We start from the raw sequence: 22,942 nt of genomic DNA, 5'->3' as shown, positions 1-22,942 counted from the left end.
AGTATTTCCAATTATTGCTGCGCAAATAGAAATAAGTTTAAGTGAACTTCATCTATCTGATTTTATTTATTATTTATTAAATTATTATTTTTTAGAGCAGCTAATCGATCGCTCCAAAATATTAATTAATTAATTATTGGAGTTGCCATACTTTTATAAAGTGTAGATTTGAAAGCAATATTTGCTTAAGAGTATAAGCCCTAAAAGAATCATAATTGTGTAATGATTTTAATATTAATAATGAAATATGCAAATATTATTAATAATTTGGGTATGTGAAGTAGATTATATACAGAGTGGTATTTGTTAGTAACTACAATTATACAAATATAAATAAAACCATCCTTTTTGCTCGTCGAGCTGACTTCGTCGTACAGACTTTGCAGTAGCAGATAAGTATTTCATCTGTAGCAGCGTTTTATATATATATAGACGAGAGTTTTATATATTATATAGTAAAGTATATCAATTGTATTGTATTAAATTATCAGTGCTAAAAAAAATCTAAAAAAGATTCGATAAAAAGATTCTACAAACATTTTTGAAATACTATTAATAATATTCACCAATAACAAACAAAATAGTCACAAAATGGACATGAAAATAAAATATAAACAACTTATTAAAACTTAATTGGAAACAAGTATGAAGTATTCCCAAAAACGTGAGAGGACCTCTTAAATAAAAATATTTAATAAAAAAGACAATTTTTCGTTTTAATATAATGTCTACTAGCCTCTTTTTAAAAATACACTTTATTTGTCTAAATTTAATGAACTTCCACATATAGTTCTGTCATTTTTTTACGCTAAATGACCATGAATTGGCCCACTGTGTTGCATGGCTCTATAGATTTTGCGCACGAGTGCATTCTGCGCTTTGTCTTTGCCGCTGGTGTGTGCATGTGTGGGTGAGTGTGTGTGTTTGTGTCTGTCTTTGTGTGTGTCTTGCAGTGCTTAGCGCACTCATGTGTATAATGTGTGCAATGGCGCCGCTGCCTGCAACAACAATAAGACCAACAAAAACAACAACAACAACAAGCACAGGCAATGGCATCGATGGCACGCGCTTATTTTTAGCCACAGTGCTTAGCAGTTGCAGTCACAGTCGGTTTGGCTTAGCTTTGACTTTATCAAGCAGCGGAGAAGTGCAAATCTGTTGGCAATTTGTTGTGAGTTTCACGAATATTACGCATACGCTACGTTGCATCAGCTCCTTATGTAATGACAATTTCGAGGACTTACGTCAGCGCCACCAAAGGAAAGCCAAACGAAATGAAAAGCAAAGCAAGCACAACACTCACAAAAGGACCCGCACAAATCAAAGGAAGATAAAACTGAAGTGACGTCAACTGAAATCCTACATCCCCACCGCAACATCTCCTGCATGTTTAGTCATCTTTGTTTAAGGCGCTCAACCGCTTTACTGCTTCCGTTTTCAGTGCTATTGTTCTCAATACTCGCACAAAACCAAATCATTATAATATTTTCTTTCTTTTGCCAGCGAACAAAACTTGGAACTAGTTTGCACGCGTTAAGAGGCTCTTCTGACTCTTCCCTTTTTATGCTCCGCTAATGTGAAAAAGTTCGGTTGGCATAATACGGAAAATAAATAAATACGTTGCTTATACGGGTATAGTAAGAGTGCGCACAAAAATTGTTTGGCCAACAGCAACTTTATTATTGTTTTTGCATTTTTTTTTTTTTTTTTTTGGCTTGAAAGTTGCGCATATAAAATTGTTGGCTGCCTTGGCTTGTTTCTGGTTCTGACAAACGATATGTTAGCCAAGTTGGCAAGCCATTTTTCATATTACGCATGAATTTATATGTTACTAGCTTGATGAACACTTTCTATAAGTAGTGTGTAGGGAAAAATTTGTTTCGGAAGCTTTATAGCAGTCTATAAATAATAATAATAAATAATCTACAGTCAATTTATATGTTAACAATGAGTTATATTTCCATTTAACATAGGACATAATTGAAACAGAAAGTTCTTCCAATCCTTACAAAATTGCTAATCTAAGCAAAAGCTAGTCATGAGATATTAGATACACTATCTTATTTGAAGTAACAACACTTATTTGTTTAGCTCTAAAAAGAAGAAATATAGCGATAAAGAATCCATATGTAGATGTACAGTCGTTTAAAATTATGTTAACAAATGAATTAGCACAAAACGTATTTACAGCTACATATTTTTAAAATACAATGCAATTATATATTGCAGTAACTTCTCAGCAATATCCTCCAAGAGAAGATAAGCCATTTTCAGCATTTTCTATATATTTTTATTGTATTCTTTTAATATTAGCCTTTGACATTTCTAACATGAGCAGCGTTTCTTCAGAACACAGATGGATAGTGGTAATACATCAATAATGCAGTTTCAAATAACAATGATAGTTAAACAGATTGCTGGTAGATATATTTATAAAAATAATTTTACAAAATATATCACCTACCCATCATACTAAGTATATCACATAAATAAGCGTAAGCTTATTACAAATCGACTGCAATAGAAACTTTGAAATGAATCTGCAACTTGTCATTGCACTTTGGCTACAATTTCGCATTTCTTGTATTCAATATCGCAATGTCATGTAAAACAAATACAAATATTCTATAGAAATACTTGTACATACACAGACTCAAGCATAGTGTGCACACTGTCCGCCCATGGCAATGACAATATAATACCAAACACTGGAGAACAAAATACATACATAACATGCATACATACATAGTACATATGTATGTGTGGGGAAAAAAGAAACGAAACTAAAATAAGCGCACATAATAGACAATTATTTGCACAAGTTGGCATACATAACGAGTTCTAACTTGTAAATTTTGTATGCTGCATTGTTTTAATGGCATTCACCCGGGGTTTCCAGTTACCATCGTCGGTACATGGGTATTAGAGATACTACAACCCTATGTGGCGCGAGAAGTTCAAGTGAGTTTAAATGGCCAAGTAAAGTTCGTTGATTGCCTTGGTGGCAGCTTTCGGCTAACATAACTCATTTCGTATGCATTTTACGTTTATATATAGTATAGCTTAAATATTCTCTCGCTAAATCGACGCTAAATAAACGCTTCCGACTGCAAGTTTCCTGTGTAGACCTCAGCCCAACTCCCCACAGAGTGCGTAAGCAAAATATTCGTAGAAAAAACTTGCAGATAGATACGTATGTAAAGTCTGCAAAAAATTGCATATAAATTGAATATCCTTTGGCTGAAGTGTTCGCAGCCACACTTCGAATTCAAGTTTGTGGCTATGATTTTTCTTGCACAGTAAAATGCACGAAAATTTTCCTTACACTTCGCACTGAAGTGGCCAAAGCGTACTTTCGAGTCGTTTTCAGAGTGGTGTTGGTAGATTTCCTTTTATTTGAAGCACAAAAAGGAATGCCAAGGGGCTCCCAATGAAGAATCTGAACAATTAAAGTGATTATTAGATACCTCGGTTCGGCTAAACAACACCAAATTGCTACACAGATATTACCAGATTCATTTTTAAATGTTTGTTATTATAAATTTTGTCGAACAATCAGGTTGTGTTTTTTAACTCTAATAGTGTATGATTCAAGTAACCCATATCCAAGTAAACCAATTATTCCAGAACACTTTTTACTGGAGTCCTACTTTTAAAACAGACAAAGACAAAGATAAGGAAAAGAATTGGGAAAGTTGGATGACCAAGAAAAAAGCCTTAATAAAAAAATGAATAGCCTTGTAAGTGTTCAGGCTTTCCAAAAAAATTCCTATTTCTTAAATCATGAAAGAAGTAATGAAATCATTCCAAAGGATCATATAAGGTATCACAGCTAAGCGAATCTTTTGAATGCAATAGTGGCGTTAATTAAATTGTGCCCCCAACTATTTTTATTAAGGCGCTCCATTTAATGGATGAATGGAAGGTTAAAAACCTTGGAGTAAACTTGAAACTCGGTAATTTCTAATACGCCGACTTTATTCTATTTATATCGGTTCTAAGATATTCATATTCATCTCAATAAATATACTACTAAAGCTTTCCAAGCGAAGGCCTAAAAGTCGAGTTTTCTGAAACATCACCAAATCGGCAATCCTTAAAGGCAGACACATTAGCGACAACTGAGTCTGGTATACCTGATGTAGACTGTAGAATTCAAAATAAAGGCTGAACATTTGGTCAACTTACAAAGATTGGACCAAAAGCTAATATCAAAAGAATTGATTAGCAGTACAAACATAAAACACAATCCTTTTTAAAACATTTGAAGTGAAATACATACTTAAAAACCATAAATAAGAGGGCATATCATTTCATCAAAATTATAATCCTAGGCGTTCCGAATCCATCAACCGTCAATATCATTCAGACAGTTGAGCAGCTTCATTCAAAACTAATTTAAGGCTTTTCCTCCTTGAACTGTAAACTAAGCTGTAAGAAACCCACACTATGCTGCACATACTACATACAAATATATGTAAAATTCATCTAATGATACATTTTAACTATATTTTCACGCAAAATAAGGTCAAATGAGCTCGCGAAATGCCAGACAACCATTGCCATTACCTTTACAGCTCGGGTTTCTTTGCTTGGTTGCCATGGCTATTAAATATTTTACGCTTTTGTATTGTTCAGCAAAACTTTTTTCTCCCCGACTGTTTTTTTTTTTTTTTTTTGTTGCAGTTTTGTGTTCCGTTGCTTCTGCAACGCAACTTTTGTTCATGAAAAATGCACGCGTCGAGTTATATAAGCACATACCGAGTCCATTGTATTGCATATAGCCCCATATACACACCCATAAGGTATAGTCTAGATGTGCATGTATGTGATGGTAAAAAATCCAGATGTAAAAAGTAACAAAAAAGCGCAGCCTGCCTTGCCACTCTAAACTAAAAGCGCTGAGCATTTAACTTTATTTTTTGTGTTATATTTTTTCTTAAGTTGAATAAACAAAATGCGCAAAAAGTGCCAAAGTGGGCTTGATGAGGAGCCAGTCCCATGATGTAAGCGTGCGTGCTCGTTGAAAGGCAAGTCTGTACGAATTTGAGTTTTCTTTAGCTACATTTGTCACATAGTTTTTCTTTTTGATAGCTTGAAAAGCTCTGGCATTTGAAATTCCAACACGATTTGACAAATTTCTCAAATAATTAAAGCGAAATCTGTAACTCTATTACCAAACTGAATTCATTTTAAATGTAAATGTATGTAAATCGGTTATGTTTTTCGAGTATATATAATACAGTTTTGTATAAGAAAAGAAATGTTATGTATTTTAAAGAGGCTGAGTAATCTCATATTTTTACAGATTTTTTTCAAATTTTCTTATTCTTAATTTCATAAAAGTTCATTTAAATACATCACCAATTCATCAAAATATGTGGATGCTATTAAATGGTAGCGGCAAAGTGGAAACTCGTTACATACCTGCAAGATAAAAATAAATTTATAGAGTTTAATTAAAAGAAAGTTGCTTAGACTTACAATTAAGATAAATAATTATAAAATACAATGAAATATTAGACAGTCAACAATGAATAATATATTATTGAGTGGTACTGTTTTAAATAATTTGGCAGGAAGTCGCTGAATTCGAGCAACAAAAAATTATGTTATAAAAATATGGCTTAAGATTGTAAAAAGTTTGGAATGTTTGTTGATTTAAAAAAAAAACAAATTTAATTCCAAACCACCGGCCATAGCTATCTTCTTTAGTTTACGGGTTATTAAAGAATGTATGATTTGCTTTAGGATTCTAGAATTCCAGCAAGATTTAATCAATAACAAGGGCTATAAAAATTGTTTCAAAACTGTTATAATAAAGCAGTAATTGCCATTTAAATAAAGAGCTTAAAATTGGAACATATATTTCCCTTAAAAAAACTATTAATGGTAGAGTGTTCAAACACATTCGTATTTTTTAAATTATAGCTATATTTGCAACATATGGCTCCTCCCCCTCCCCTAGTTGGTACAATCATAAAATTTGCTATTGCCACTTTGTTTTTAGCATAAGGAAAAAAGGGTCTAAGTTGCCAGCCTAAGACATCGCATGAAATTCTCATCAAGGCCCTTGCAACTCGTCAGCAGGCAGCGAGACTTGGTCGCCAGCCAACATATGCTTGGCAACACATTGCCAACTATTCACTGCAGCATTGCAGCGGCCTCGACTATCCAGCCAGGCAACCAAGCAACCAAGAAGCCAGCGAGCCAACCAGCCAACCGGCAACTGGCAAATGGCAAGCTGTGAAGCCATAGCCTGGGCACCTGCCCTGTAATCCATTCACTTACGAAGGGAAAATTATTATAATTGCATTAGTTTAAAGGCAGAAAATTGAAATTGAAATATGTTAGACGACGATGGCGGCTTGTTGCTCTGGCAAGGGGTTCGCAAACAGGATGCTGACGGATGCGACAGAAGCGACAGAAGCGGCCGGTCCCCGGGCCGACAGCCGCCAGCCGACAGCTGACGTAATAAGCGCAGGCCGGGTGTGGCGTACTGAATCATGGCGCGTCGTCATGCGGAATATAATATGTACCTATATACATATATGTATGTATGTGAATTTGTGCACTTAAGGAAATAAATACTATATGCTAAAAGTATATTTGAATCAAGCTAAGGTAGACAATTTTCAAAGCATATTCCAAATAATACGTATGTGGCTCTCGAAACACTTTTGAATTAGCTTAAAAGTTGTGTAATTTAATTTGTTGTTTATAAGATTCTACCGTCACAACAAAGCTAAAGGGCAATAACTCAACATCTTGTTACTCCGACCTAACTATAGCTCACAGGAACATCATAAAACATTATCATCAAAAATACAATACAATTTAAAGAAATTTACACCAACTTTTAAATTTTTGTAGAAACATTGCAATAAATAACACTTATTTCCTGCAGTGCATAAAAACATATGCTTCTACTTGTAGTTTGCTTCACTGAGACCCAACACATACTCGCCCTGGACACTTCCGTCGCTTTTTTTAATTTCATCCAAATTGCTATTCAATTAAAAGTAATGCAATCAGGGACGCCATTTTTTCAGCCTTTCCCCTAACGGAATACGTTAAGACGGAAATGACGGGCAAATGACGCTCGTAATTGACTTTAAGTTCCCGGCGACATCAAATCGAATTATACATGCGCCGCACGACCATAAAGCGTTTCTTCCCCCTTAATTGGAAAAGGTATTTTTATTGCTCAGCATTTGGCATTGACAATTTGACGAGCGCCTCGTGTCGCAATGACGTGCACTGATTTGAAAAATCGATAAAACAAATACTTACTTAGATTCAAAACAGAAAGTTCAAGTATATTTAATCGAAGTATATGCAGGAAATGTCAAGAAATCGTTAACAAATTTCAAGACTTCAGGAATGGTGCTCAGGCGACGAACTTATCTAAGCAAAATAATATAAAATCTTCACCAGAGGCCCACATTTAAAAAAGGTTTTAAAAATACAAGTAAATATTGTTATGACAACGCGAAAAAGGACCTTGACATAGCAAACGAATTTGAATTACAAATGTGTACAGGAATGCCCTTTTAAAAGTATTTACAATGGGATGTGTTATAATATTTTAAAAGAAAACTTACGGGACAAATATTAATTTAGGTTACATTTTTGTAATATTAATATTTTTATCAACTGACTGGCATCTAACTTTATCTATTCGGCAATATTCGTAGCTCGGCCGTTTTGTTAAATAAGAGATGATTTGCATAAACCATTGTTCTCCTTCATAAACCTCACATATTACCCATAGAATATAAGTATAGAGAACAGACCGGTACGTATGTTAAAACTATGTAAATACATTTTTCATTAAATTGGTGTTACACTTGCAGCACAAAACAAATATTGTTTTGCATGTTATTTAAAAATATATTTGATTAACAAAATCATTTTAATAACACAGCTTTTTCATCAGGGATTAACTCTAATTTCTTGTTGTTCATTTTAGCTAAATGTTCACATTTAAAATTAAAAAAATATATAAACATTATTTATGTTTTTTCACTCGTTGTTCAACCATTTATTAAATTACGTTTATTTGATTTCCTTGATGACAGCGGAGCAAATAAGCAAAACAATTAAATATTAAATTAATGCAAATATGCAAGCAGACATTTCCATATTATAATTAGAATTTACTACAAAAAATACTTAATATGTTCAGGCCATTTCCAATTCCTCCCGCTGGGCCTGCATTGACGTCAGCTAACAAACGTCCTCCTCCCCCCCCCCTAAAAAAAAAAAAAAAAAAAACAAGAGAGAATGTTACAGTCGAGCCGACAGTGAAATGCTCTGCACCCAAACAAACTTCCTTCGCTAAGTTACATGCGCCTATAGCAGAAGCACAAATAATAAGAAGAAAAACAAACTTACTTCTGCAGTTTGTGGACGTAATAGTGGAGTGAAATTGAAATGGAATTTACTGACTTAGATGAAATTTAAAAGTAGAGACATGTCTTGATTTTTATTGGAAGGTAAACAAATAAATAAATAAATAAAACTCGTAAGGAGAGTCTACATACCAAATTTTGTCGGTGTGGGCTAAACCGTTTCTGAAATCTAGCAGTCTAGACAGACGGATGGATATTTCTAGATCGATTTTTCTCGGCATGCTAATAAGAATCTGTTTCTTTCTCCCTGTTACATACTTCAAACAAACCTAATATACCCTTTTTACCCTTGGAAAACAGGGTACAAAAAGGTAAAAAAAAAAAATGCGAAAGCAAACAACGTAGCCAATTAGGTAGTAAAAATGTGACTTGCAATACTAAAGCGTCGTAAAAAAATGCGAGCATCAGTTGCCGTTAAAGTCGTAAAATGCAAGCAGAAAAAAAAAAACATAAATAAATAAACGGAAAGTGAACTATGTACTCGTATATATATACCAGTATATATGAATTTTATATGGTGGCTGCATGCGATTGCCTGATTTGTGCTCGCAAATATGCAAATATATATGAAAATGACTGAATGCAAACAGAGAAACTGCAGAAACAACAACAACCAGTATAGTAACAACTTCCATATCCTGTGACATATTTGTTTTTGCTCGTGCTGCTGCCAATCAACAGAATTTAAACAACGTCCGTCAGTTGAGGCAACTTCGAGTAACTGAAAAACTGAACATTATACAAAATATAAACACGAATAAAAATATTTGCAAAAAAAAAAAAATGGGAAATGAATAGTTGTACAATTTTCGTGATAAGTCAACGAACAAAAAAACCCCTGAGATTCGACGAAAATGTGTTGCTTGCATGCAACGCGCAAACACATTCATTAGAGAATCAAATCGAGTTTGCTGTTCGCAGTTCTCTTTCGTCAGCTGACCGCAAATAATTAGCAAAGTTTGCTACGCCCTCCATGGAAATTGCAGCGCTGGCAGAAACCTCAGTTGGGCTTAACTTTTTGGGCAAACGAGCCAAAACCAAGACAATCTGTAGTGCACCGTAGATGACCATGGGATGCCCTTATTCATTTATAAGTATTTGTTTTTATTTTATTGGCTGTTAAGTTGCTCTTAACATGAAAACTTGTTCGACTTGGGTATCCTTTCTATAGTTTGTTTATCAAATTTTATACGATATACGAGTATTCGTATGTATAGTATGACAAAAGCAACACCTATCTATTTTTGACTCATTCATCATTTGGCGTTGTGGTGGCTATGGCATCCAAATCGTGGATAGGATAGTGAAGTTGCGCTTTTCTCTTTCTCCAGAGACCTGCAGAGTTGTTTAGATGCACTTTGTCCCAGACTTTGTCACCCAGACTTTGCATTCCGAATTAGTACCACTCTATTAGATGGTGGTTAATACTTGAGGCGGTACTTGGGTGCATTGTTTCCAGCTAGTCGTGCTGTATAGCTACAGTGGTTTTAATCTCTCTCTACACAAATTTAACTCTATTTCATATCATTTCTATAATAGAGTTAATTTGAAATCTATAATTCAATTGTAGCGAATTTTAGTTTTCAATTACTTTTATATACATTTTTTAGATTAATTTTAAATAAAATCAGACAGGTTTTTATTCTGTAATATTTAAAAAATTAATAAGCTTGAGCGATTCTCACAATTCTCTTTTGACTTGAAAAATAATTATTCCAGTAGTAATCAATATTGGAGGAATTTATTTTACTTGCACATAACCCATATGCTCTTTCAATTTGATTGAAGGGTGTAAAAACTTCTGATTGCCAGCTACTTTGATTCGCTCACTCGCTCATGTGATGCGCTCTGCCCCTGGGATTGTTGAGGTTTTTGCTTGGTTTTCTGCTTCTTAGTTTTGGGCACTGCCAATTGAAGATAAGAGTGCAAATTGTTTTGGTCGACGGGTTTCGCTCGACGACTCAACTTGAATGCATTGTGAACAATTTCGAATTATTGGTTGAGAATTTTCAATGGAAAATTCTAGTTGAAAATGCTTAAAGAAGAGACAATAGAACAAGTATTAATTGCAAGTCTTCTCATAATTTGTAACATCTGTAAAGCAATATAAGGATATTTGTTAAGCCCTCAACTGTATTGCGAAATTTGCAATTCTTTGGAGAATAATAAAGGGACAAATTTGGAAAAAAAGCGTACAGCACATGAAAGATAATTAGGTATAAGCAGTGTTTAAAAAAATTAGTAAATACTTCTTGCTAGTTGAATGATAATTAAGTACAAGTGGTATACACGTATATTATGCTATGCTTTTATTTAACTTTGCAAGAACAACTTATTGCAAATATATTTAAAATTTATAGAAAGTTGTTTGTTTAATATTAAATCTATTATAATATACACAAAAAAGCCTTTGTTATTGAATAACTTAGCACATAATAAATATTAGAAATATTCATAATAAAAAGAAATCTTTTTCTATAAATATAATTGAAATTAAAATAAAAATAATAAAGTGGCATATTTTTAGCAGCATTTGAAATTAAACACATAAATGAAAAGCTTGAAAACAAGCAGATATTTGTTTTTTATCGTTGGGTCACTTTATAGCCCTTGTCATTCGAAGTTATTTCCACTTGATTGTTGCCATTGACTTAATGGACGAAGCTAGTGCACACAATTTTGGTTAGAAAAATGCCAACTCAAACAATAGCAACTTAATCAAATGTGAAATGAAACCACAACAACATCAATAGTATTGCTGACGCACAAAACAGGAAATACAAGTATATACTCCTTTTACATTCACACGGATACTGCACACAATTGAAATATTGTATTTTATTTGATATGCCACACGCATGTGTAGAAATGATATGCCCCAAGAGTTTTTCACAAGTTTTGCGCTGAGCCAAGCATAAATATGTTTGTGATGCTGTTTAGTTGGCCAATGGCTGTTCCCAATAGATGTGCATAAATGATACTGGATTCCAACACACACACTCAAGCAATAAGTGGATTCCCACGTTGTCTGGGCTGCAACAATATTGATGATGCTGATAGGCAACTTGAGTATACATATACGCATCTACATATCCGAATATGACAGTGAAATCAACATTTAACGAATCACAACATTCCAACTTTAACTTGAATCTTTGCTGTTTTTATCCATCGCATAGCGCACTTTGAAGATTTACTCAATTATAAAAACTTGCACACCTTGCACAATAGTTTTCGGGTTTTGTGTTCGGATTACAATGATACGAGTATTTCTCACTTGCTCTCATCAGAACCCTCTCATAACAGTATGATAACGATTCCCTATTACCAACACATGGCACTAAATCGGGGTATAGCTGGCCAAATGGCAAAAACAGGGATTTCTTTTTTTTAAGTTGAAATTAAAGTATTATATTCCTTTTTTGAAATATATATTTTAATAAAAAATAAATCACTATAGTTTTCTGTACCGACAGCACAATTTATTGATTAATTCGAATTAATTTAAATTAAAATCGTCCAGAGAAATCTCTGACCACATATGGGTTTAAGATTGTAAAGATTTTTCTTTCCTTTTTCTTCTTCCCTAACTAATCTAAATAGCTATTAAATTGAATTCTATTTATTATTTCTTAATAACACATTTCCCTGAAAATCGGGAAATAACGAGCCGGATGGTCCATATTTGTAAAGGTTATATCAAATTAATAAATAAAATAATACAATTTTAAAAATGATTTATGAAAAGTCTAGATTGAGGAACCAAAACAATGAAAGGCATTTGGCCTACACAGAGAGTTCTAACTGTAGAGAGGAAGTGAAAATTTGTATGCAGGCCGCATGACGGCACAAAAGACACGTGTAAGCCAGCGGCTACAACAAGTGCATGGGCGTGTGTTGGTGTGTGTCTGTGTCTATCTGCAAGCTAAACACAATTAGATGGCAGCAACAACAAATACAAGAGCAGATATTCACGATAGGATATGCACAATTTTGTAGCATACTTCGAGGGCTCGCCAGCTGACTAATACCGGCATTTATAATCTAGCTCCCTCGCTAGTTGTCGTACAAGCTACGTACAAGCATCGATCGTGCAACAACGGCACATATAATGTGTGGTAAGCAGCATGTGAGGTGAATCGATAAGGATAAGCAGAAGGAGCGGTGAGGCCTAAACACCAACTACAGGCGACACTTGGCCGGCATTATAGAAAATTACGTGCCACTAAGGCAGCGACAGCGCCCATAAGCGCACTTGTTGTTGTTGCTGTTGCCATTGCTGCTGCCGCTTTTGGTGTTGGTTATAAAAGTTAGTCTGCGCCGACATCGGGCTGATGTAATACCGCAAGACGATTTGAGTGTGCACGTCATGCTCAGCGCAACGAGAAATGCTGCTGGCTCAAACGTAACAAAAACAATAACAACAATGCCGTTGCCGCTGAGTGTTTCTAAAAGCCGGCACTGAACGAAAACTCTCTCTCTCTCTCTATTCTCTCTGTAACTCCCTCTCTTGTGCTGTCACTCACATATGCGCAGCGCTTCCAGTGGCCAACACGAACTCAGACAGACACACAAACGGACAAGCAGCAGGCAGCTGAGCCTGAATAGTATTGCCTGCTTACAGCACAGCTGTGAAATTTTGTGCGCAAGAATTACTTATAAAACTTTTTTCGTTGCAATTTATTCTTCATTTATGCATATATAAAGGTAAAATAGATATATTAATTTTTAAAAAAATGTTATATGGTTAAACAAAGGAATAATTAAAATATGAAATTATTCTAAGAATTTTTTTCTCTATCTCCGTCTCTTTAATCTTTATTTAAGGTCTGTTCTAGGTGGTACAATTATTAAATTTTATAGCAACACGCCTTGATTTTTCTTCAATCATACACTCTAATATGCATAAGTTTAAATTATTTGTATATATATTTTTATAAATAAAGAAGTTTGTCCGATTGTATTTGTTATAGCCAGTTATGCAGCCGATTCTCGTCTAAGAAATGTTAGTTTAATAAATGAATAATCATTTTAATAAATATGTACATAAACAATTTAACGACATTTAAAGCAAAACATAAATCATTTTTATAAAAAGCCAAAACCTTAAACAAAGTTGCAAGGCAGTTTTGAATTATATAACTGATTGCAAATTATGTTTATTAGAGTCTTCAAAAAGCAAATATAGCTTACATATTTCAATAAAAAAAATAAATATAACTCTCCCCATAATAAATTTTCCCTGATATGTTTTTAAAAGCAACATATGTAGTTCAATACATTCCGACAAAAGTAGATCTGAATGAAATATTAATTCATAATCAATCAAATTTACACAAATTATAGTAATTTAGTAAAACCGCAAATTAATAAATACAATTCGAACTACTCGGACAACGTCTATACATATGGGAGTATATATTTAAAACACATTTCACATATCCATGATGAGTTGTTTTCAGGCCCCACTGTAGGTCTCTGCACAATTCCGGACTGTGATGCATCAGCTGTTGAGACGCTTGTGCCACTTCCAGTGGAAGCTTCCAAGCCGCCGCCAGACTAGACAGTATAGCAAGTTTGTTAGGCAGGCAGCTACAGCGACGGCTATTCAAACATTTCGTGCCGCTAGCTCGCTGAAATTTATGCGATTGGACTTCGGCGTTAACTTGAGCGTCGCGCCGGCCGTGGCGACAGCGAGTCCAAGTCTCTAGTCAACTGTGGCCCGGCCGGTGGCTCGAGCAAACAGCCCATGGGCCATATGGTATTGATTTTTGCTTGTTTTATTTTTTCTTTTTGCCCATCACTTATTCTTTTTGGCTTTTGCATTTCTTTTATTCTATTATTTTGCCTTACGGCGTGCTCAGAAATTTGTTTGCCACCGCCGTCACTCACTTCGCTGCTGATTCAACGGGCGTGTTGGGCATAATGCACGTTAATTTATTCCGAGCCAGCAGATTTGTTATTTACTTTATGACTTCATTTTTTGCATATAGCCAACTTTTGTTTGCACGCTGACTCTCTGTGTGGAGTGTAAGGAAACATTGCATGTTTCTCGGCACCTGTTTCAATGACGCCCAAAGGATGGTGGCAGAAATTGAAAAATGGTGATGGTAATTCATTGAAATGTGTGGTATACTTGTATTATTAAGGAAATTATTCAGCATAGGTGACAAATGTTTTCTCTACAAAATTTGCATTTTCAATACTTATTAAATGTATATTTTTATTGTAATTTTCCCAGCAGGTTTCGTTTAATTTTTATTTAATGGCTAATCTTAAAAATAGTTTGTCCTTCTAACTTACTATGCGAAAGAGTCTAAGAGACATTTCATTAACATTTTTTTTAACTTTTACATGTACATAAAATTACTAGTCTCATCCTTGTCTCATCCTCACAATAACATGTGTTAATGTCTGGTATAGCATTTGGTATTCCCTAAATCTAAGCTTTAAATATATGTATATATACATACATTCTAGCTTAGTTTAATTCTTAGTTAGCTTTTTCCTGCCAGTTATAGCATACAATATTGAAATAGCTTTAATTCGACAGCCATAATCCAATGAAATATTTAATTATATTGGTTGTCCAGATCCCCAATTTTCACCCTTCACACATCCCACAGATATTAAATGCAATAAATTCGAAGCATTTCTCATTATACCGCATTGCCAGCATTGTTCACAACACCCTCAAGTCAGTCATAATTCAATAACTGGAGTAGTCACCCCATTCGAATGTTGTAGCCTGCACACTCGACGCCACAAAGTATGCAATAAAAATCTATTATATGCTCTTATAAGTCAAACACAACTTGGTGCACATAAATCAGACGAATTGGCCGACAGAAAAATGGGCTACGAGAACGAATCGCAGTATTGCAGTGGACATGAGAAAACAACTGCAAAAGTTGGTGCAGTAAATAAAAAGATGTGTGGGCGATAGCTGGGCCAGTTAGTTGGTAAAAAGCAGTAAAAAATCAATGGATTACTCACCTTGTCTACCGGCATTGATGGGCACGCTCTACACAGATTCCAGAATGAGCCAATCATAGGGAAATGCTTTTATCTTGTTGAACCAAATTACGAAAGACAAATTAAATGAACACGCGCGCGTTTTTGTGGTTTTATTTCTTTTCTCTCTCTCTCTCTCTCTTTTTCAATCTTGTCTATGCTGTGTAAATTTTCTTCCTTCTATATTATTTTTTTTTCTTATTTGAGCGCAACAACTGTAGACACACACACAGGTACCCACGCACACTCACTAGTACAGACGCACGCACGTTTGAATTGATCCACGCGTTGTTTTTTGTTGCTTTAATTGTTTTTTCGCTTTTTATGTTTCGCTCTCTTAAACGCACACGCACCTCAGCAATGCGTAGCGAAAAAGTGCGTTTGTATTGTCGACCAAATTAGATTAGATTTTGTTTTTTATGCTGTGTGCGGCACATGCGGTTGGAATAAAAAGTGTAAGCAAAAGTGTTGCATACCCACAAGGCGCTATTTGAAAGAGCCCCCAAATGCCCAAAGCCAGACACTCTTGGTGTTGGTGCTGTTGTTGTCGTAGCTGCTCTAATGGTGATCTCACAGTCACACACACACACATACAGGAATGCCAGCCTAGACAAACAAGCACATTTATGTATCCTCACACTTACACACGCACACAATACACGCAACCTTTCCCAAAGCAAAATGTGTCATAAATTAGCCAATTAAAAGGAAATGGATAACTAGGCTCGCTTGGATTGTTTTTGTTATAAAAACGGCTTTTGCTGCGCAATTTGACATTAAAATTTCATTTTGAGCCCCAAGTCAACTTTTTTCCTTGCTTTTGCATGCCGTCAGCAGGCAAATCGATATCTATTTTTCATGACAGCCGTGTGGTATGCAATACTTTTTGCCGCTCTGACTGATGTGTTTTCAAAAGCATGATTTTTAACATATATTCCTCAACACGCCCCGCCTCATCGGGCTGCCTCATACACCAAATTTGCCAGTTGGGCACTGAAGCGCAGCGCGTTAACTTGACTTTGGTTTGGACATTAAATTTACTTTTTCTCCATGCGCATACACACACACACTCTTCAATACAATAATTGGAATGCACTTTGCTGCTGCCGCTAACGTTTGCAACTCGAACGACGTTACGTACACGACTGAAGCGTCGTTCGGCTGTGTGCAAAAGTGGTTGAAACACATTCAAAAAAAAAAAAATTAAGTGAAGTGAAGCCAAAGCGTCGGCGTTGGAGTTGACGCAGCGCCTGGAAGTTGGCTAAGTGTCTTTAGGTGGGGAAGGAGGAACAGGCAGCTGTTGGCTAGTGGCCGATGTTTATTGGAATGTGTGTGCGTGTGCGCGGTGTTTTTGGAATTATGAGAACATATGATGCACCAACAGAGGCGTAGCCAAAATAAAAATGTTTGTCCGGATTTATATGAAGGGGTTTTCATATTATACATTTAGTATTATTGCATGCAACTGTTTTATAAAACTCGATAAGTATAATGGAATCGAAATCGTTGTAAATAAATGTATGGAAGTGACTTTTAAATAATTTCTTTGCTCTACTTATATTTATTAAATAATGGAAGAGATTAGCAAAAAGCTATCCAGAAATTTATATTTAAAAAAAAAAAACAAATATGCATATTTTAGATCAATTTATTAAACGACATATAAACGTGATCGAAAGAAATCGAATCAGAGAAACGCAAATGCAAATGCAAATGCAGACAAATATATTATTTATTATTTTGACGCCTTGCATAAAACACATAAAGAACAAATTGTAAAAATTAAAATTAAAATACCTGATAAAAAATAGTGCACTATTCTGACAGCGCTGCCACTACAAGTGTAGCATGAGTTCCTCCTGCCATCTGGCAGCTCTCAACACTGCCATCTGCTGCCGTGAAGAGGTGTGTTGCACAATGCCCAAAATAGCACGAATGAGTGTACAAAAAGCAATTGCAGATTAAGATTTAGCAAGTGCGAGTTCGACGGAAAATTATTAATTGAAACATATTTAAAATTACAATAAATTCAACAACAAGTAAGCCACAAACCGCAACCGTTTAATTACTGTGATAGCAACCAGATCTCGAGCGGAATCGTGCCGCAACCACAAATTTATATCAGAAACCACACACACGCACGCACGCATAAACTCGAGAGGCGACAACAATTTAATAATCGCTTAAGGGAAAACTCCCAATCTTAACACTCTGTAGCATAATTGATCGAAATGCCACCGAAGGAAAGGAATATAGCCATGATGGGCTATCGCTCAGTGGGTAAGTTCCCTGCTTAGCGGCTAAATCGCAATTAAGTTATCATATTTGGTTGCGTTCTACTATCGTTTTCTTGTTGTTGTTGCTGCTGTCATCGAAATTGCGTTGTATTCTGACAACAGCAACAAAAACAAAAAATAATTAGTACATAAAAATAATTACGTTTCACTTGCATTTCATAGGAAAATCATCGCTCAGTATACAATTCGTTGAAGGCCAATTTGTGGACTCTTATGACCCTACCATAGAAAATAGTGAGTACAATTAGTGCCTATACTTGTGTATGTGTATGTTTTTTATGTGTGTGTGTGTGTGTAGGCATATGTGAGCGCATAAAAAGTTTAAAGCCCAGCAGCTGTTTTTTGTATACAGATTACAAATCGTTATTAGTCATGCAAAACCAGCATTTTATTTTTTCAATTTTTCAAAGGAAGCTGCATGTGACTCCCACATGCAACACACACAACGCAATTCCAACTTGATTACGTATTCAAATTGGCATTTTTATTCAATTTGATTCCATTTCAGCATTCACCAAAGTGACGCGAGTTAATTCGCAGGACTTTGGGGTTAAACTGGTCGATACTGCTGGACAGGACGAATATAGCATTTTCCCGGTACAATATAGCATGGACTTTCATGGTTATGTCTTGGTCTATTCAATAACAAGTCAAAAGTCTTTTGAAGTTATCAAAATCATACACGAGAAATTGTTGTATGTGATGGGCAAGAAATAGTAAGTAAATATAAAATATTTCTTTATTTATTAATAATCAGCTAGTGTTGCTTGTAAAAATGTAAGGCATTTGAAATTTATTTATATTCAACGACAACAAAAATGTATATGTGTATTTCTTGCTGGGCATATTCCTGATTCATTTGTGAGTCAATTATGTTTGGCCATTTCTCTTCCAGTTTAATAATTTGTCAATTTTAATGATAGCATCTTACCATAATGATTGAGATTTTTAGCTATTTTTAACAAAATCCAATACACTTCATGGTCTTAAATTATATATATATATTTTTTTGTTTTTTTTACAGTGTACCTGTAGTTTTAGTAGGCAATAAGACCGATTTGCATCAGGAACGCACAGTTTCCACAGAAGAGGGAAAAAAACTAGCCGAAACTTGGCGCGCTGCATTTCTCGAAACATCCGCTAAACAAAATGAGGCAAGTGGGCGCACATTTTAGCCAGCTTTTCAATTAACTGACTAATTAAATTTTCGTATTTTTAGTCTGTTGCCGATATATTTCATCAATTGCTGCTACTAATTGAGAACGAAAACGGCAATCCCCCAGAGAAGAGCAGCTGCGTCATATCATAAATGCAACGACCAACAGCAGTTTTCACTTGCACAGCAGTTTTCACTTGCAGTTTTGGCAAACTAGCGACGTCTGTATTTGCTGCTCAGCAGCATTTCGGGCTGAATTCTAGAAACAAAAGCAGGTTTTAGTATATTTTCCACCCACAACAAAAAACACCCAAAACTAGTGTCAACAACTTCAGTTACAAGTCTATTAAGCAAAGTGTACAATTTCTTTAGTTTCAATTTAATTATAGATTTCCTTTCAATTTTAATTTAGAAAAAATTGTATTTTATGCACTTGGGTTTCACGATTACACCACTTATTTAATATATAATTTCGATATAAGTTTAAATAAAAGAAAATAATAAAAAAAAAAAAATAAGATTGAAATAATTATTTTTAACGCTAAAATAATGTAATAGGAAAATTATCAAACATAATGAAAATATATAGTCCCATTAACTCTATTTATTACTTTTTCCTGAAATTCTCAACAATTACGGAAGTTTCCCGACTGTTTATTTTGGACATTTCCGGATCACCCCACGATTAAAGTCAGCTTTAAATAAAATTTCATGTTACCGATTTCTATTTTTTTTTATTAAAATGATGTGGTTTCAATGCAGTGAGGATTTATGGTGATTTTGATTCTCTAATGCGATTTGATGATATTGACGTGATTGTTGTTCAAGACTTCGTGGCTTTAAAGCACCGCCAAAATTGATATAGCCTTTTATCTCCATCTTTAATTATGGAACCTTGTTCTGCTTGGCCCCTATCGTGCTCAGCTTTTCGAAACCTAAATAAACATAAGGAAATTCTTTGTTAGAGCTAGTACTGCAGATAGTTAACTTGTATCATTTAAAAGAAATATACATAAAATTTCAAGACTTGAAAATTAAGGTTAAATTATAATAACGTAATTTTTTATTTTTAAGTTAATTTTTGTCTTTAAAACATAACGGTTCCAAATGGCGTCAATAGATATTCGATATTAGAATTTTAATATCGGAATTTTGAGAACACTAATATATTTATTGAAATATTTTTATTATAAATTAATTATTATCAAAATGTTTTACATGGCGGGCTCTGAGTTCAATCAAATTTGTAATAACAAAGACCCAAAACAAACACTTATAAGCAAACAGCTGGGGTAGCGTTGCAACAGTGTTGGACAACGCAAGAATACGACAAAATTAGTGTTGTAGTAAGCCGGCTGCAGCATGCGAACCTACATTTCCCTATAGAACGCCAATTTATAATTATTTATTTTAAAATGGACTTTAACACTCTGCTGCAGCGCGCACAATGTTTGGTAAATGGCAACAACTGCGAGACGCCACGTGTGGCGCGCACGTTGCAACAAGTGCTACAAGGCACGGAACAAATGCACGCGCGCATCACACAGACCGGCGGCAAGGATAAGGACATTCAAGCGTGAGTACCAAATGCCCCAAAATTAATTCACCATATAACGAGTGTCATTTGCAGGCACATTTTGCTCGGCTCCCAGGGAGTGGATTTGCCCAAACTAAATCAAAAATTAGAGGCTCTCAGCACACGCAAGACTTTCGAACCCGTGGATGCCACATCAACGGATACGGATGTGAGCACATTTCTCAAGAACGAGCGGGAGAATGCCATACTCTCAGTCATTGAGGATACAAATAAGAATGTTCGTTGAATTCTTTTTATATTTTTCACAATATATGATAATATATGATATGGTTCACAGATTAGCGAGACGGTGAGCAAACAGAAATGGGAGCATCTCATATGTACGTGGAATCAGGAGAAAACACGCCTGCTCGATGCTTTAATCGGACCATCACAAAACTTTATAGATCTACAACGTCTGCCAGAGTACACTATTCTGAATCCACAATGCCCACCGATTTCCTGTCTCAGTCGAATGGAGCTGCTTTATGCGCAGGAGCTCCGCCAATACAATGATCTGGTGGTTAAAGGCGCACCTCGTCCACACTTAGTGCAGAAATTTTCGCAGGTAGCCATCAGCTTTGGCGATCCACGTTTAAGTGATATGTGGACCTTGCTTGCTTGCGTCACCCAAGTCAAGGAGCCCCAGCGCAGTGATCCCATCAAGGAACGCCAGCAGCGGTGGGAATTCGTGCAGCATGCGCGTTCATATTTAGAGCGCCGCTACAAGACTTACATGCATTCAATTGTGGGAGGAAGTGGTGGAAGAGACAATTATCAATTACTGCATGCCTATGTCAGCAAACGCTTCAGTGAACAACACATCATTGGACTGGTGGATCCTGGCTGCGGCAAATTGCTCTGGCCTTTGGTCTACTACAGCTTGAGATGTGGCTCTGTCAGCACAGCCATTTCCTTTCTGCAGGAAGCGGGCAACAGTTGCGAGGAATTTGCCCAACTGATTGTCGATCGTGAGGCAGGTGTGATTAACAGCAAAATGGAGAGTCGTCTAAAGCTTCAGTATGCGAATAAAATTAAGAACTCCACGGACTCCTACAAGAAGGCCGTCTACTGCATTATACTCAGCTGTGATCCCAATGAAGTGCACAGCGAAGTGGCGAAGACGATTGATGATTTCCTTTGGATAAAGCTAGCCATGTTGCGTGTGGGCGATGCCCAAAGCTATAGCAATTTGCAGTGCTTGATTTTGGAGAAATATGGTGAAAAGTATTTTAATGCCAAGCAACAGGCGCATCTTTATTTCCAAACTCTGGCACTAACCGGACAATTCGAGGCAGCCATTGAGTTCCTCGCACGCACCCAAGCTAATCGTTCACATGCCGTCCACATGGCCATTGCCCTGCATGAGCTGGGAGTGCTGGGTGGCGCAAGGAGTGTCACACAGCCGCTTCTTACAATAGATATTGTCGATCCGCCACCGCTACGACGACTTAATTTGTCGCGTCTCATTCGTCTTTATGTACAGCGTTTTGAGCGCACGGATACGGCAGAGGCTCTACACTATTATTATACCCTTCGGGGTCTTTGCGATGCCAATGGGCGCAATATGTTTCTCGCCTGTGTTTGTGAACTGGTCGTGGAGAGTGGTGTGCTGGATACAAGCATATTTGATTTGATCTTTGGTCAACGGGAGGCGAATGCAGATGGTGGAGTTGGAAGGTAAGCTGAGCTGAAAAGATATATCTGTAAACATGTCCATTATTAATTTACTTTTTTGTTTCCACAGCGGCCTCTTCCAACAATTCGATTGCCCCGACTTCAATTCACGCACAACGGCCGGCTTGGTGGGAGATGAGTTAGTGCGGCGTGGAAACTTTGAGATGGCCCTGCGTCTCTATGATATCGCAGGCAAATATAATGAGGCACTTAAGCAAATTTCGATTCTGCTCGCTCAAACAGTCGCCCAACCACCGGCGGAAGGCACATTACGCGCACGCCTCAGTGTAGAAGTTGAACAGCTGGACAAACGACTCACAGATGTGGAGCCCAAGGTGCATGCCACCTATGAGTTGCTTAAGAACCTGTTGCACTTCTTTGACAAATACCACGAGCGTAAGCCGCTAGAAGCCTTAGAATTGCTGAAAAGGACTCAACTCATACCTAACAACTGTGAGGAGGTGGACAGCTGTGTGGCCAATATAAAGCTATTGAGTGGAGAAGTCATAAAAGTGCTGCCCGATGTTATGGTAGCAACCCTTGAAATTGGCCATACCCTCTACAAGAATCTAAAAGAGGGGCAGGGACCCAAGGATACCAATTACGAGCGAAAATTATTGGCGTTGCGCGAACGTGCCAAGGCAGTGGCTAACATGGCCGCGACAATGCCTTATCGCATGCCCTTCGACAACAATCAACGTCTTGTACAGCTGGAATTGCTTATGCATTAATATATAAGCTATTGATTAAATTAAATAATAAATAACGTAAAAACAAATAACTAGCACTATGGTATTTTTTTCATTGC

At 36.0% G+C, this 22,942-nt stretch overlaps 3 protein-coding genes across 3 annotated transcripts in view; 2 read left to right on the top strand and 1 right to left on the bottom strand.

Moving 5' to 3' along the window:
* Positions 1–16,665, bottom strand: part of LOC115623510 (mucin-5AC) — a 53,716-nt gene extending 37,051 nt beyond the window's left edge. The window contains exons 1-2 of the mRNA XM_030517889.1: positions 16,570–16,665; positions 15,411–15,850 (exon numbers count right to left, since the gene is read on the bottom strand). Of these exons, the coding sequence (XP_030373749.1) occupies positions 15,411–15,467 (57 nt within the window). The 5' untranslated portion in view covers positions 15,468–15,850; positions 16,570–16,665. The remainder of the gene's footprint in view (positions 1–15,410; positions 15,851–16,569) is intronic.
* Positions 16,666–17,395: 730 nt separating this feature from the next.
* Positions 17,396–19,401, top strand: LOC115623919 (GTP-binding protein Rheb homolog). The gene is made up of 5 exons (XM_030518476.1): positions 17,396–17,708; positions 17,888–17,959; positions 18,234–18,441; positions 18,750–18,879; positions 18,945–19,401. Exons 1-5 carry the CDS (start codon positions 17,660–17,662, stop codon positions 19,032–19,034), a joined length of 549 nt encoding a protein of 182 aa, XP_030374336.1. The 5' UTR covers positions 17,396–17,659; the 3' UTR covers positions 19,035–19,401.
* Positions 19,402–20,296: 895 nt separating this feature from the next.
* Positions 20,297–22,915, top strand: LOC115623697 (nuclear pore complex protein Nup93-1). The gene is made up of 4 exons (XM_030518172.1): positions 20,297–20,457; positions 20,512–20,695; positions 20,756–22,137; positions 22,205–22,915. The coding sequence occupies exons 1-4, from the start codon at positions 20,297–20,299 to the stop codon at positions 22,863–22,865; spliced, it is 2,388 nt and encodes a 795-aa protein (XP_030374032.1). The 3' UTR covers positions 22,866–22,915.
* The last annotated feature ends 27 nt before the right edge of the window (positions 22,916–22,942 follow it).

Source organism: Scaptodrosophila lebanonensis, unplaced genomic scaffold (genome assembly GCF_003285725.1).
Source record: "Scaptodrosophila lebanonensis strain 11010-0011.00,11010-0021.00 unplaced genomic scaffold, SlebRS2 tig00000053-arrow-pilon, whole genome shotgun sequence".
Lineage (NCBI taxonomy): Eukaryota > Metazoa > Arthropoda > Insecta > Diptera > Drosophilidae > Scaptodrosophila > Scaptodrosophila lebanonensis.
Note: the sequence above shows the minus strand (reverse complement) of the source record. Positions and strands in the feature narration are given on the sequence as shown.